Source organism: Balaenoptera physalus (assembly GCF_965194825.1).
Source record: "Balaenoptera physalus genome assembly, chromosome: 12".
In the NCBI taxonomy this organism is placed as follows: domain Eukaryota; kingdom Metazoa; phylum Chordata; class Mammalia; order Artiodactyla; family Balaenopteridae; genus Balaenoptera; species Balaenoptera physalus.
The window spans coordinates 90480615-90496692 of record NC_138897.1 but is presented as its reverse complement, the minus strand read 5'-3'; the positions used below and the strand labels follow the sequence as shown (position 1 = coordinate 90496692).

The window sequence follows — 16078 nt, the reverse complement described above, 5'->3', positions numbered from 1 at the left end:
GACCAGAGGACCCCTCGACCCTTCTGCCCCTCTCCCGGGCGCCTCTCCTGGAGCGCAGGGCCCGGCGCCGCCAGGTCCGCCCGGTGACCCGGTCGGCCGGGAGGGTCTACGAGCCGTGGGGTCCTCGACTCCTCCCCAGGATGGGCCGCATCCCGGAGTCCACCTCTTGAGCCCTCCATTTCTCTCCAGCGCAAGGGCCGCCCCCGACACTGTGAATCGTCCAGAGAGACCAGCGACCCGCACCCCTACCCCCTCCTCCCCTTCTCTTCTGGGCTAGTCTCGACTCCGCCGGGGCGGGAGTGGGAGAGGAGGAGCCAGGACCGGACTGGAGGAGGGGGCGGCGCGTCCGGACGCGCGGGGGGGACCGGCTGGAGGGGGGGTGGCGGGGAAGGAAGGTCCCGCGGGTGGAGCGGGGCGGGGGCAGGGGGCTGCGGAGTCGGTGGGTGAGGGTGCGGTGTCCGCGGGGACCCCGGCGCGCCCTCGGGCGGCGGAAGCCGGGCGCGCCCCTCTCCAGGCCGGGATCGGGGCGGGGCGCGCGGTATCCCCGCGGGGGGAGCTCGTCAGCCGGCGTCGCCGCCGCCAAAGTTTCCCGGAGGAGCCACGGCCGCCCTTCCTTGCCAGGCCCCGGGCGTGGGGACTAGCCGCCGGCGAGGACTGTTTCCGAGGGCAGCGGGGCCCGCTCTCCAGCCAGACCCCGCGCCTCCATTGCGCCCAACTCGGATTCCCAACTTGGGAGGCGCCGCGGGCCTGCGCACGCGCGCGCCTTCCTCGCCTCCTCCTCCTCTTTCTCCTCGTCCTCCCCCCACTGGGGAGCAGGCTCTGGGCCGAGCCGGGCGCAGAGACCCGCGCCCCGCGCGCTGACCCCAGGCTCCCGGCCCGCCGCCTCCGCCCATGCCGACGCCCGCAGCCCGCCCGGTGCGCCCTCGCCCGAGGGTCAGCTAAGCGCGGGCCGGCGGCAGCGGCGAGAGGTGGGCCCGGCCCGGCGCTGCCCTCGACAGCGGCAAGTTTGGGAGTTGCACTAGTTTGCGGGGTGGGGGAGAGGCCGGGCGGGGGGCCATGGAGGAGGACCGGGGGTCGGCGCTGGCGGCCGAGTCGGCGCTGGAGAAGAACGTGGCGGAGCTGACCGTCATGGACGTGTACGACATCGCGTCGCTCGTGGGCCACGAGTTCGAGCGGGTCATCGACCAGCACGGCTGCGAGGCCATCGCGCGCCTCATGCCCAAGGTCGTGCGTGTCCTAGAGATCCTGGAGGTGCTGGTCAGCCGCCACCACGTCGCGCCCGAGCTGGACGAGCTGCGCCTCGAGCTGGACCGACTGCGCCTGGAGAGGATGGACCGCATCGAGAAGGAGCGCAAGCACCAGAAGGTGGGCGGTAGCCTCAGTCTGCCCATCCCGGCAACGTGGCCGCTGGGACCTAGGGGTCCTTCAGCACTGGGCAACTGTAGGTGCACACGTGTGTATACAGGGGACAGACAAGAGACGATTGGACTGGGTGAGGGAAGGAGGGAGGCCCCTGGCCCCCTTTTGCCCAGCCTGCGCACCCCCAGAGATAAACGCACCCCCAAAGATTAAGAGTAGTTCTTTGGAGTCAGACCTGAGTTCCAATCCCACCTTTACCACTTAATAGCCGTGTGACCTTGAGTAAGTTATTTAACCTCCCTGTGCTTTATTTCCTCACATATCAAATGGTGATACTAATAGGACCTGCCTTATAAAAATTAAATGGGATACTATCTAAAGTGCTTAGATAATATTATTCTTTTCCAGAAATGAAATAAGCGCCCCTGCCCTTCAGTGTTACCCGAGAAGATGTGATACCGGGACCCATTCTTCATCCCACTCCAGAACCCTCCAGAGCCAAGGGGATGTGACCTCCAGTCACTGAGCTTATTGACCACCAGTCTCTGGGTTCTAATTTGCAAAAAGAAACCATGAACCCCAGTCCAGGGTTCCTTCTAGTTTATTAACCTGAGGTGGTTTCCCCACCTCGATTTTACTCTGTGAGGTAGGGATTATTCTCTTCATTTTACAGATGAAGAAACTGAGGATCAGAGTGGTGGGGGGGGGGGGGGATTTGTCCCAAGGTAGTGCTGAGAGTCTCAGCCCCAGTGGAGGTAATTCTAGTGCCTCTTCCCCACCCTCTTTGAATTGGAGGAAGATGATTTGGGGCAGCTTTAAGGCTAAGCCTCTGCCTTGCGAACAAGCTCTGGGCTCATGAATCAGGGACTCCTCACTGGGCCGGGAGTCCAGACAAGGTGCCTGGGGAGAAGGAAGTGGGAGACGTGTGGTTTCCTGCCCCAACCTCAGCCCAGGGACGCTCCCTTCAGACTGAGAATGGGAGGAAACGCTTTTCCTTGGGGGATCAGGGGGTCTGAGCAGACTCTGACTTGCTGTGTGGCCTCAGGAAATCCAGTTGGCCTCTCTGAAACTCTCTGGCCAGCCATCACATACTGTGTACTTTGAGGTCTGTGTCTTTTCAAGGAACAGAGCCCCGGCTGTGTTTGCAGTCTTAACCTAAGGGCAGATCCCTGGATGATTAAGAGAACTAGTGTTTTGGAGGTTTGATTGTGTTTGTCCTCAAAGGTCCCTATGCTCTGGGGTCAGGTAGGAAATTCAAGCTCCCAAGCCTTAGGCAAAGTTTCCAGGATCACACTGGGAGCTTGAAAATGTCCCTGGCCCTGTAGTTAATGTCAAGATTCCCAGGAGCAGGGACTTGGAAGCTAGATAGCCTGGTTTCAAGCCCTGTCACTCACGGGCTGTGTGATCTTGGGCAAGTCACCTCGTCTCTCTGTACCTCAGTTTCCTCAGCTGTGAAATGGGGATAATAATAGTACCCATCTGATAGGTTTGTGGTGAGAGTTAAAGTGCTCAGGACAAAACTTGGGCCATTTCGAGGGCCTTGCCACTGTTAACTATTGTTTTTAGGCTGGGAGAGTTTTTCACCGAGGGCTCTTAGGCTGATATTGGAGACACCACCCCCACCCCAGATACCCCTACTCCTACCCCAGATCCTTCCATCTCTCCCGGGGGGTTGGGGAAGGAAGGGACCTTGAGATCCTCTCATACAACTGCCTCTTATTGACAGGGACTGAGGGACTTAGCCCAAGTCACACAAGAAGTCCTGGCACCTATGTCCCCACCCCTAGCACTTTAGTTCTGCTACAGCCGGACTGGCAGACACCCTTGGGAGCCATTGGAGGCCACTAGGCCTGGAGGCAGGTGGAATTCCCAGCCAGCTGTACTTGTCACTTCTGGAATGCTATCAGCCAGGAAGTAAACACCAGTGTGTTCAAAGCCAGGACTCATTTGTAAATACAGAGAACGATCTTTTCTAATTCGGAGGACAAAATCCTTTTTTGCCCCATCCCCACTTCAGTCCCCTTTACTTCATATTCTTGGGATCAAGAGAGACTCGTCTGATTCCCCTCACCCCGAAAGCCTCAAAGGCTCTTCAAGGTGTTATTTCCACAGAAATCTTCTTAGCATGTCCTTCGTCTTATCTGTCTATCCGTTCATTCCTCCCTCCCACCTTCCCTCCCTCCCTTCCTTCCTTCCTTTTTTTCTTCCTTCTCTCTCTCTCTCTTTCTCTTGACAAATACGGCTCCAGTAAAGCATGCACCCTCTCTTCCACCAACTCTTCCTCCCAAAAGATCCCCGGACTCAGTTCTGTTCATCACTCAGACCTAGGCCACAGTCTTATCATGTTCTACCTGGTTACTCCATCTGCAGCCCTGTTGACCGACCGCAGCTTGCGAAGTGCCCGTCGAGGTGACTTGGGTGATGCAAAGGAAAGGAAAACCAGGTCCTCATCTCAGGCAGTGGGCGGGTAACAGGGAAGACAGGAAAAACACGCGAAGAGACTTTAGAAAGCAGTGGCTGTGCAGATACAGGTGCCTATAATATAAACAGCATACGTTGCTCATTTATTCATTCAACAGATACATTTATTTAGTACCTACTAAGTGCCAGGCACTGTTCTGGGCGACAGTGGTGACCACAACAGGTGAGGTCTTTGCCCTCAAGGACCTGACTTTCTAGTGCAGTGCTGTCCCATAGATATATAATGTGGCATGTCACATTGATAGAAAGACACAGATGAGGTTAATTCTTATTTTTTTTGGCCACACCAGGGACTGAACCCGGGCCCTCGGCAGTGAAAGCGCAGAGTCCTAACCACTGGACTGCCAGGGAATTCCCCAGATGAGGTTAATTTTAATAACATGTCTTATCAAACCCAGTCGTTCCAAAATATTATTTCAACATGTAATTAATGTAAAAAATTATTCTTTATTGAGATATAATTGACATATAACATCGTATTCGTTTTAGGCTTACAACATTATGATACGACGTATGTACATATTGCAAAATGATTACCACATAAGTTTAGTTAACGTCCATCGCCACACATAGTTACAAAAAAATTATTAATAAGGTATTTTGCATTCTTTTTTTCCTATTATGTCTTTTGAAATTCAGTGAGTGTTTAACCCTCACTGCATGTTTCAATTCAGACCAGCGGCATTTCAAGTGCTGAGCAGACACATGTGGCTAGTGGCTACTCTAATGGAATGGTGTGATTCTAGTGTGAGGAGATAGATTTTTTTTAACTTTTAAAAAATTTCAGCTTATGATAAGTACCATGAAGAAGATAAAACAGGGAAATATAAAAGAGACTGGCCAGGGATGGTGCCTAGTTGATGGGGCAGTCAGGAAGGCTTCCCTGAGGAGGTGGCATCTGAGCTGAGATCTGAATGAAGTGTAGGTGCCAGCCATAGAGAGATCTGGGGGAGGGGCATACTAGGCAGGAGGTGCAGCAAGTGCAAATGCCCTGAGGTAGGAGTGAGCTTGGTGTGTGCAAGGAACACAAAGAAGGCTGGTGTGACAAGAGCAGAGCGAGTGAGGAAGAGGGGTAGGAGATGAGGTCAGGGAGGTACAGGGGTCTGTTAATGCTGGGCCTCACAGGCCAGCGTAAGGAGTTTGAAGACAGTGCTGAGAGGAGGCTAACGAGGTGATCAGTCAGGGACCACTTCCTGCAAGAGCCTTTTTAGCTGGTTTCGAGGCAAGATCGAGTTCTCCGTGGTCAGCCCAGAGGCAAGAACCAGCTCCCCCAGCATCAACTTCAGTTCACCGAGAGAAGAAAAAAAAGAACTGAGGATTAAAGTCTGTATTCATCTGTTGCTGCTATAACTAATTACCACAAACTTACTGACTCAAAATCACACAAATTTATTATCACATTGGATAATATGATATTATGAATAATATCAGTATGGGTAGTACTGGATAAAATTCTGGAGGTCAAAAGTCAGAAGTGAGTCTCACTTGGGTTAAAATCGGGTGTCAGGAAATTCATTCCTGCGGGCAACTTTAGGGGAGAATCCATTTCCTTGCCTTTTGCAGTTCCTGGGAGCCACCTGTATCCTTTGACTTGTGACCACTTCCTCCATCTTCAAAGTCATCAGCGTAGCATCTTCAAATCTCTAACTCTGATCTCTGCTTCGCGACCGGGGAGCCAACCCTCGCCCCCTGCAGTGGAAGCACAGAGTCTTAACCACTGGACCGCCAGGGAAGTCCCCACGTGGTCTCTGATTCTGCCCTTCCTGCCTCCTTTCAGTTTTAAGGACCCTTGTGATTACATGGGGTCCACCTGGATAACCCAGGAGCATCTCCCCATCTCAGGGTCCTTAACTGAATCACATCTGCAAAATCCCTTTTGCCGTGTAAATTCGCATATTCTCAGGTTCCAGGGATTAGGATGTGGACCTCTCTGGGGGCCGTTGTTCCGCCTACCCCAGCCAGTTACACTTGAGATGGCACTGGGGCCCTCTGTGTGCTCAGCCTGTGTCAGGTGGGAGCAGAGAGGACCAGGGCAGGAGGAGCCTGATTCTGCTTCCAGCCCACACCTGCCTGTGGGAAGGTCCCATGGCCACTCCATCACTCCACCACCACTTCGCCCTCTGGCCCCACCCTTCACCTCCCCTGGTGACCTTGAAGCAGCTGTGCGAATACTTAGTTATTACCTCTCATTTCCCCAGTGCAGCAGGCTTCCTGACAAAGGAGATGGGATTTAGGAACTTATTTAAAAGATGAAAGGAGGCGATGCTGACATCCGGCCACCTGGGCCGGCTTGGGATGGGCTGTAGGAGGACCAGAAATCAGCAGACATATGTTTAGCACTTTCTGGGTACTGGGCCCTATTCCAAACATCTACGTATATTAACCATTTAATCCTCATGACACCCCCTGGGGGTAGATATAACACTGTATTCCTCATTTCCAAGGCACCCTAAGGTTGAATAACTTGTCCAAGATCAGCTAGTACGTGGCAGGAACAGAATTCAAACTCAGGTCAACAGGCTCCAGTATCCATGCTTTAAACCAGCATTCTATACAGTTTATGATTTTACAAAATACCTCTTTTTTGTTTTTTTTTTTTTGGTAACAGCTTTACTGAATATAATTCACATACCATACAATTCACCCATTCAAAGCATACAATTCAATGGTTTTTAGTTTATTCACAGAGCTGTGCAACCATTACTACAATCAACTTTAGAACATTTTCATTGCTGCGAAAAGAAGACACAGACTCATTAACAGTCATTCCTCACTCCCTGCCAACCCTTCTGCCCCTAGAAAGCTGCCAGTATGCTTTCTGTATCTGTGGATTTACCTATTGTGGACATTTCCCATCAACAGAGTCAAACACTGTGTGACCTTTTGTGACCAGCTGCTTTTGACCAGCATCATGTTTTCAAGGTTCATCCAAATTGTAGCATATGTCAGTATTTCATCCCTTTTTGCCTGAATCATATTCCAGATACACCACATTTTATTCACCTTTTCATCAATTGATGGACATTTGGGTGGTTTCTACCTTTTGGCGATTATGAATAGTGCTGCTATGAACATTCATGTACCTGTTTTTGTGTGGACACATGTTTTCATTTCTCAGACCCTACAAGTGGAATTGGTGGGTCATATGGTAACTATTTTTAACTTATTGAGGAACTGCCAGACTGTTTTCCACAGTGGCTGCACCATTTTACATTCTTACCAGCAATGCAGGAGCTTTCCAATTTCTTCACATCCTTGCCAACACTTGTTATTATGTGTTTCTCTGATTACAGCCATCCACAAAATAATTTTTATAGACATCTTGTTTATCTTCACATTCAACCCTGTGAGCCTTTATTTTTTTATTTTATTTTTTTACTGAAATACAGTTGACACAATATTATATTAGCCTCAGGTGTGCTATACAGTGATTTAACATTTGCATACATTATGAAATGATCACCAAGATAAGTCTAGTAACCATCTGTCCCCATACAAAGTTATTACAATACTACTGACCACATTCCTTATGCCGTATATTACATCCCTGTGGCTTACTTATTTTGTAACTGGAGGTTTGTACCTCTTAATCCCTTTCACCTATTTCACTCCCCCTCCAGCGCCTCCCCTCTGGCAACCACCTGTTTGTTCTCTGTATCTAAGAATGTTTTCATTTTGTTTTGTTTGTTTGGTTTGTTTTTTAGATTCCACAAATAAGTGAGATCATATAGTATTTGTCTTTCTCTGTCTGACTTATTTCACTTAGCATAATACTCTCTAGGTCCATACATGTTGTTACAAATGGCAAGATTTCATTCTTTCTTACGGCTGAGTAGTATTCCATTGTATATATGTACCACATCTTCTTTATCCATTTGTCTATTGATGGACACTTAGGTCGCTTCAATGTCTTGACTATTGTAAGTAATGAATGCTACTGTAAACATAGGGGTGCATGTATCTTTTCAAATTAGTGTTTTTGTTTTCTTCACTGTGAGCTTTTATAGTAGGGCTCCCCAACTAAGGGAAACAGCCTCAGATTTGTAAAGTGAGTCGTCCAGGTCTGCTTGAAGAGACACCTGTTTCAGATATACAGGGAGCTCCGGGGCCAGGTGGTATCCCTGGGATCTTTGCAACCTCTTTCTCCCTTGGAGAGAGGTTTGTCTTGATGGAGGGTCTGTCCGAAGATCAGGGACATGACCTCCCTAAAGAGATTGGTGTGTTTGGGTCCCTGTAGCCTGGGGCTGCCCTTCCACCCTCTCTCTCCTGTCTAGATAGTTGGAAGGTACAGTTCCAATGCCATTGTTGTCTTCAGGGCAGTTCTAACTTGGCCAGGTCCTAACGGCATAAATGCAGGCCTTGCCCAGAGGAAGGACGCCTTCTGTTTTTTGTAAAGTTGCCATGTGGGCTAGTGATGGCCTGATCTGCTCACCTGCCGAGGCCTGGTTCTCATGGAGAAGGGAACAACCCAAAGCCCCAGCAACCCTGAGCTGCTCCCGAGGGTCAGGGGGGTGAGGCTGCCGCCCTGGGCAGGCTGTGACCCCACTCCGGCCCCTTACCCCCGCAGGAGCTGGAGCTGGTGGAGGACGTGTGGCGAGGGGAAGCGCAAGACCTCCTTTCCCAGATCGCCCAGCTGCAAGAGGAGAACAAGCAGCTCATGACCAACCTCTCCCACAAGGACGTCAGCTTCTCCGAGGAGGAGTTCCAGAAGCACGAAGGTAAGAGGAGGGGCCCGCGTGGGGGGTGAGGGGAAGGCTCTTCCCACTGCCATCACCGGCATCACCAGTGACAGTCAGGAGCGTGGTCCCCAAGCAGTGGTGTCTCATGTCATGGGGATTCTCACCATCACTCTGCCCGAGAGACGTTGTGTAGCCTGGTTTACAGGTGAGGAAACCGAGAGGTTCATTTGACGAATTGTTAGAGAGTCCTCACGTTTCCAGACTCTTCTCTAGGCACTGGCTATACACACTGGGCAAGACAAAGCCCCTGCCCTCGTGAAGCTTATGTTCTAGTGCGGAGGAGATAGGTGATAACTATGTAAACAAACAGATGACACAGTTCCAGATTCTGACCAGGCTTATGGAAGAACTAAAATCTGGGGGGGGATATGATAGAGGTGACTTGGTGGGGTGCTTCTTTGGATATGGTGATCAAGGAGGGCCTCTCTGATGAGGTGACATTTGAGCCCTAATGAAGTCATGGAGTGAGCCATGCAAATATCTTGGGGGGAGAGCAGGTGCAAAGGCCCTGGGGCATGACTGTTTATGGAAACCAAGGAGACCAGTGTCACAGAAGATGATCAAGGCCAAGGGTGGTTAAAGATGAGGTCAGTGGGGTCAGCAGGGGTCAGATCACATAGCCCCTTAGAGGCCAAGGTTTGGATTTTATTCTAAGTGTGCTGGAAAGAAATTTGAGGTGCTTGTCACGGGTACACGTTTAACAATGAGCAACCCAGGGTGGCCACCCGGATCTGAATGGTGCTGGAGGCCCCCAACTGTCGTTCATCCTACGAACAGTTATCTAGAACCTTGACTCCAGGCCTTCTGCTGGTGCTGGAGAAGCAAAGACAGACAGAGGGGTTTGGTCTGGGCCCCCGTGGGCTGCATCAGCTGTGGGCCCCCCAGCAGCCTCCTCATTCAGAGGCTGGCTCTGATCGCAACGAATCTCAGGCCCAACTCTTTAGTCTGGGTAAACTTCCTGGGTCCCTATACAAGCCCCCTCCTCCTGTTTGTTGGGAAGGGGGTGGATTTCCGTGGGGACCTGAAGTTCAGAACTCGTGTTTACCACTCTGTGAGAGTAAAGTAGCACACTGTATAAGGACCGTAGGGACCAAGGAAAAAGGAAATGTTTGATCCGGGTGCTGGCATCCTCTTTTCCTTGGGTTTCCTTTGTTGAGATGTGAGTCGTGCAGTGAAAACAAAAGTCTTAGTGGTGATAAGTGTTGGTGCTAGAGCCAGACTGCCCAGTGTGAATCCTAACCCAATACTTACTGGCTGAGTGACCTTGATCAAGTCACTTGACCTTGGTGTGCCTTAAGTGCCCCGTGTAGAAATGGGGGAAATAACCATATCTCCCTCATAAAGTTGTTGTGAGGATTAAATGAATTAATACGTGTAAACTGAATAGTACCTGGTGCCCACACTCAGCAAGTGTTAACTGTTGTTACTATGAGCCATTGTTATCGAATCCAATCTCCTTTTTGAAAAGAGGAGGAAAACAGGCTGAGAGGGTGCGTCCTTCCTCTCTATGGCTTAGTAACACTCCGTTGTCTGTTTGGACCACGTTTCATTTATCTATTCATCCACCAATGGACGCTGAGTTGTTTCCAACTTTTGGCTATTGTGAAGAGTGCCGCTGTGAAGGTTCTGGTACCTTCATGTTTTTGTGTGGACATTTGTTTTCGGTGCTTTGAGGTATATACCTCGGCGTGGAATTGCTGAGTCCTGTGGTAACTGTGTTGAACTTAGTGAGGTGCCCACAGCCATCTTTTGTTTTTTTTGTTTTTGTTGTTTTTTAAATGTTAGTCGTCTCCCTAATTAATATCATTTGGAATTCTACCTTATGGTCTGGTGGTTTTTATTTTATTTTGTTTATTTATTTATTAATATTTATTATTTATTTGGTTGTGCTGGGTCTTAGTTGCGGCTTGCCGGCTCCTTAGTTGTGGCATGCAAACTCTTAATTGTGGCACACATGTGGGATCTAGTTCCCTGACCAGAGATCGAACCCGGGCCCCCTGCATTGGGAGCATGGAGTCTTATCCATTGCACCACCAGGGATGTCCCCATAGCCATCTTTTGGTCTGTGACATTTCTGCAGGGCACCCAGAGGCCTCCAGGGGTGACCTTGGAACTCCCCCTGCCTACCCCAGTGACTCCCTGGAGGCCGCAGGTCCCCCAGGCACGGGCCCGAACACCCTAAGCCGCTTCCTCAGCGCTCGGTTGCATGTGTGTGCACACGGCACCCCCCGTGTGGGAGAGCTTGGCCTCGGCTCTCTGCATCCCTGCTGGGCTCTTCATCAGACAGCCCACACGGGTGCCATCTGAGACGCAGTTAATTGGCATCTCGCGTGGGTCCAGCTCCCGGGGGTGAGCTCGGGGAGGCTCCAGTGTTCAGCTCGACAGCAGCCCTCACCCAAGTGGGGAAACTAGGCAGATGCCAGGCATGCCTTTCACAGTTATTTTTATTTTGCCTGGGAAGCCATGGGAACACAATAAGGGCAAAAGCATGTCTTCCACCTGTGAGAGGAACAGACACTGGGCCGAGGGGTCCCTGGGAGGAGGTGCAGCCCATGAAGTTAGACTGTGTGTCTGGCACCACTTTAGGCAGTGGGGCAAGGCCTAGGGGCAAACAGGATTTAGGGGGTGAGTGGGCTGGGATGCCCGCTTAGAAGAGCCAGCCCTGCCCGGAACAGTGCTGCTTTCCCAGCCATTAATACTGGGCACTGAGACGTAGAGAACAAACGTATGGCTACCAAGGGGGGAAGGGAGAGTAGGATGAATTGGGAGAATGGGATTGACACATATACACTACTATGTATAAAATAGATAACTAATGAGAACCTACTGTATAGCACAGGGAACTCTACTCAGTGCTCTGTGGTGACCTAAAAGGGAAGGAAATCCAAAAAAGAGGGGATATATGTGTACGTATAGCTGATTCACTTTGCTGTACAGCAGAAACTAACACAACAGTGTAAAGCAACTATACTCCAATAAAAATTAATTAAAAAAAAAAAGAAAAAAGTACTGGGCAGTGCGCTCAGAGCACCTGCCAGTCTCCTGTCTCCCACTCCCTGGAAGTCTCCAGATTAAAAAGCACTTCCCTACTTCTTGTATTTGGAAATCGTCTTGTCAGCACTTGGGAACTACTAGTTAGCACATGTGGAGATGAATTACAGATATGGAAGCGATTAGACTGGGGGCATGGGGGTGCAGAGATACACTCAAGCGTCTGGAAAAAAAATTCCTGGGCTCTGGACAAACAACTCTGTCACCAGGAGAGGATGAAAACTGACCACATATCCATTTTCTGAAGGGCAGCTGAGAACAGCACTGTCCAAAAAAAATGTAAGGCAATACACTGGTTGCTCTTCCGGTTGTGTACATCTTTTGCCTTTTACCAAAAAATGTAAGGCAAGCCACAGATATGATTATGATTTTTCTAGGTGTGGCATTAAAAGAAAGTAAAAAGGACAGGCGAAAGTAATTTCATTAATTTTTTTTTCTTGAGAATAGGTTTACTTATTTATTTATTTATTTATTTATTTACTTTTGGCTGTGTTGGGTCTTCGTTTCTGTGCGAGGGCTTTCTCTAGTTGCGGCAAGCGGGGGCCACCCTTCATCACGGTGCGCGGGCCTCTCATTAGCGCAGCCTCTCTTGTTGCGGAGCACAGGCTCCAGACGCGCAGGCTCAGTAATTGTGGCTCACGGGCCCAGTTGCTCCGCGGCATGTGGGATCTTCCCAGACCAGGGATCGAACCCGTGTCCCTTGCATTGGCAGGCAGATTCTTAACCACTGCGCCACCAGGGAAGCCCCCTCAGTAATATTTTTATTTAACCTGGTAGATCCAAGATATCATCCTTCAACATGTAATCAATTTAAAAATTATCAGTAGGGGGGAATTTCCTGGTAGTCTAGTGGTTAAGACTCTGTGCTTTCACTGCTGAGGGCCTGGGTTCAATCCCTGGTCAGGGAACTAAGATCCTGCAAGCCGCATTGTGCAGCCGAGAAAAATAAATAAAAATTTTAAAAATTTAAAATAAAAATTATCAGTAGGGTATTTTGCATTTTTTTCATATTAAGTCTTTGAAATCTGGTGGGTTATTCATTTATATATAATATAATATATATGTATGTTTTACTGTGGTAACATACACATAAAATTTCTCATCTTAAGCTGGGACAAAGTGAGAGAGTGGCATGGACATATATACACTACCAAACGTAAAATAGATAGCTAGTGGGAAGCAGCCGCATAGCACAGGGAGATCAGCTCGGTGCTTTGTGACCACCTAGAGGGGTGGGATAGGGAGGGTGGGAGGGAGGGAGATGCAAGAGGGAAGAGATATGGGAACATATGTATATGTATAACTGATTCACTTTGTTATAAAGCAGAAACTAACACACCATTGTAAAGCAATTGTACTCTAATAAAGAGGTTAAAAAAATTTTTTTCTCATCTTAACCATTTCTAAGTGTATAGTTTAGCAGCGTTAAGAACGTTCACATTGTTGTACAACCAGACTCCGAAACTTTTCATCTTGCAAATGTAAACCTCTGTCCCCATTAAACAATAACTCTCCATTTCTCCCTCCCCCAGCCCCTGGCAACTGGCATTCTACTTTCTGTCTCTATAACTTTGACTACTCCAGGTACCTCACATAAGTGGAATCATACAATATTTGTCTTTCTGTGACTGGTTTATTTCACTGAGCATAATGTCCTTGAGTTTCATCCATGTTGTAGTTGTGTCAGAATTTCCTTCCTTTTTAAGGCAGAATAATATCCCATTGTATGGATAGACCACATTTTGTTGATCTGCCCATCTGTTGATGGCTGATGTGTAGTTTACATTTTCAGCACATGTCCATTTGGACGTGCCCTATCTCAGGTGCTCCGTTGCCACTAGTGGCTGCTGAGTTGGACACACAGAGCTAGAATATTCTTGGACATGTGCCCGGGTAGAGCAGTCCATTATAAGGGGAATGGGCTGTGGAGTGAGGTGGACCTGAGTTTAAATCTCAGACCCAGGGCTTCCCTGGTGGCGCAGTGGTTGAGAGTCTGCCTGCCAATGCAGGGGACACGGGTTCGAACCCTGGTCTGGGAGGATCCCACATGCCACGGAGCAACTAGGCCCGTGAGCCACAACTACTGAGCCTGCGCGTCTGGAGCCTGTGCTCCGCAACAAGAGAGGCTGCGATAGTGAGAGGCCCGCGCACCGCGATGAAGAGTGGCCCCCGCTCGCCACAACTAGAGAAAGCCCTCGCACAGAAACGAAGACCCAATACAGCCAAAAATAAATAAATAAATAAATTAATTAAAAAATTCTCAGAGCCACTCTTACCAATGGGTCACCTTGTTCCCATCCTCAGGTTCCTCACCTGTAAAGTGGGTGTGGCAACTCCTGACGCCCAGGACTGTTGAGAAAAATATATACAGCATCAAACGCAGAACTAGTCAATAAAAGATAGCCCTGAGGGCAATTATGTCGCTTTTGTCCTACCAGGTGAACCTTTTGTGGGACCCGAGAGTGGCTGATACGAATTTCAGCTCAATAGAAATCGTCTGTGCACCTTCTATGTAGGACTTTCTCCGTATGCTTGCTGTATTAGTTTTCTGGGGCCACTGTAACAAATGACCACAGACTGGGAGGCTTCAAACAAAGAAATGTATTCTCTCACGGATCTGGAGGCCAGGGGTCCAAAATCAAGGTGTCAGCAGGGCTGTGCGCCCTCCAAAGGTTCTAGGGGAAGAAGCTCCCTGCCTCTTCCAGGTGGCAGCTCTTGGCTTGTGGCTGCATCACTCCAGGCTCTGCCTCTGTTGTCACGTGGCCTCCTCTGTGTGTCTGTGTGTCTGTGTGTCTGACTCTCCCTCTCCTTTCTCTTATAAGGACCCAGTCACTGGATTTAGGGCGCACCCTCAGTTAGCCTGACCTCCCCTTAACTTAGTTACATCTGCAAAGACCTATTTTCAAGTAAGGTCACATTCTGAGGTTCCAGGTGGATGTGAAGTTTGAGGGGACATTATTCTCTCCAGTACACTTGCTGATAACATAAGGAGCTTGGGCTGTGAGACTTTGAGAGGCAGTAGAGTGGTCGCAAGAGTGTGGATTCTGGGGACTTCCCTGGTGGTACAGTGGTTAAGACTCCTCGCTCCCGATACAGGGGGCCCGGGTTTGATCCCTGGTCAGGGAACTAGAGCCCACATGCTGCAACTAAGGCCCAGCGCAACCAAATAAATAAATAAATAATTTTTTTAAAAGTACTGTGAACAAAAGATGGTCTGTCCACGTAATGGGATATCATTCAGCCATAAAGAGGAATAAAGCACTGATACACACCACAACGTGGAAGAAAAAAAGAAGAAGTGTGGATCCTAGAGCCAGACTGCTGGAACTTGAATCCTGGTATTAGCTGTGTGGCTACTGTAAAAGTTAACAAGCTACTGTGCACCTCAGGTTCATCGGCTCTACAAGGCGGGCACCAGGGGTCCTACTTCGTAAAGTATTCTGAGGATAAAATGAGTTAAGTTCTGTTTATATCAGCATCTTCTAGAAGGAGACCTGAGGCGAGGATGTTCCTCTGCAGATGATTTATTAAGGAAGCAGCCCTAGAAAAGACTGTTGGGGGGCTTCCCTGGTGGCGCAGTGGTTGCGAGTCTGCCTGCCAATGCAGGGGACACGGGTTCGAGCCCTGGTCTGGGAAGATCCCACATGCCGCGGAGCTACTGGGCCCGTGAGCCACAACTGCTGAGCCTGCGCGTCTGGAGCCTGTGCTCCGCAACAAGAGAGGCCGCGACAGTGAGAGGCCCGCGCACCGCGATGAAGAGTGGCCCCCGCTCGCCGCAACTGGAGGAAGCCCTCACACAGAAACGAAGACCCAACACAGCCATAAATAAATAAATAAATAAAATTAAAAAAATAAAAAAAAAAAAAAAAAAAAAAAAAAAATTCAAATGAAACAACCAAAAAAAAAAAAAAAAAAAAGAAAAGACTGTTGGGGAAGTGGGGGGATCAGGACAGGGAAAGGAGGAAGCCCAATAAAGCCCATGCAGGGCAGCGAGCTCTGGAGTGTGAGTTACACCTCAGAGTTGCCCTGCCCTTAGGCACGGGGCCTGTGCTTTCTTACAGAGCCTGCCAGCCAGGGAGCCCAAGGTGCCTGGTCAGTAGCAAAAGCACACTGAAGAGAGGCGAGGGGTGAACACAGGGATCCGAGGGGGTCTGAGCACCACTTCATCCATGGTGAGCGCTGAGCCCAGTAGCTGGTGACGGCAGGTGCTTGATAAACATCACCATCCAGTATCAAAGGCGTTTTTCTGGCTCTGGGGGAGTGAACATGTGTGGGTCTGGTACTAAGAGACCCGGATTGTGCTCCAAATGGCCACTAACTAGCAGATCTGGGGCAAGCGGCTCCATCTTCTCAGGGTGTTTTCTTCTTGTAGAGATTGAGGGGGACAGACAATATGGGTTTGTGGGTGTTGGTGGTTGTTTTGGTCTTTAACAATAGAAACTATTACA

General features: G+C 49.6%; 1 protein-coding gene across 7 annotated transcripts in view; it reads left to right on the top strand.

The window, feature by feature from the left end:
• The first annotated feature begins 514 nt into the window (after positions 1-514).
• RILPL1 (Rab interacting lysosomal protein like 1) overlaps positions 515-16078 on the top strand; it is a 44312-nt gene continuing 28748 nt past the window's right edge. For 2 of the 7 annotated variants that reach the window (XM_082418284.1, XM_082418287.1), the window contains exons 1-2: positions 523-1365; positions 8408-8558. In XM_082418284.1, the coding sequence (XP_082274410.1) occupies positions 1057-1365; positions 8408-8558 (460 nt within the window). In that variant the 5' untranslated portion in view covers positions 523-1056. Of the gene's footprint in view, positions 1366-8407; positions 8559-16078 lie in introns of all 7 variants that reach the window. The other 5 variants (XM_082418283.1, XM_082418288.1, XM_082418286.1 and 2 more) reach the window with 5 other exon arrangements.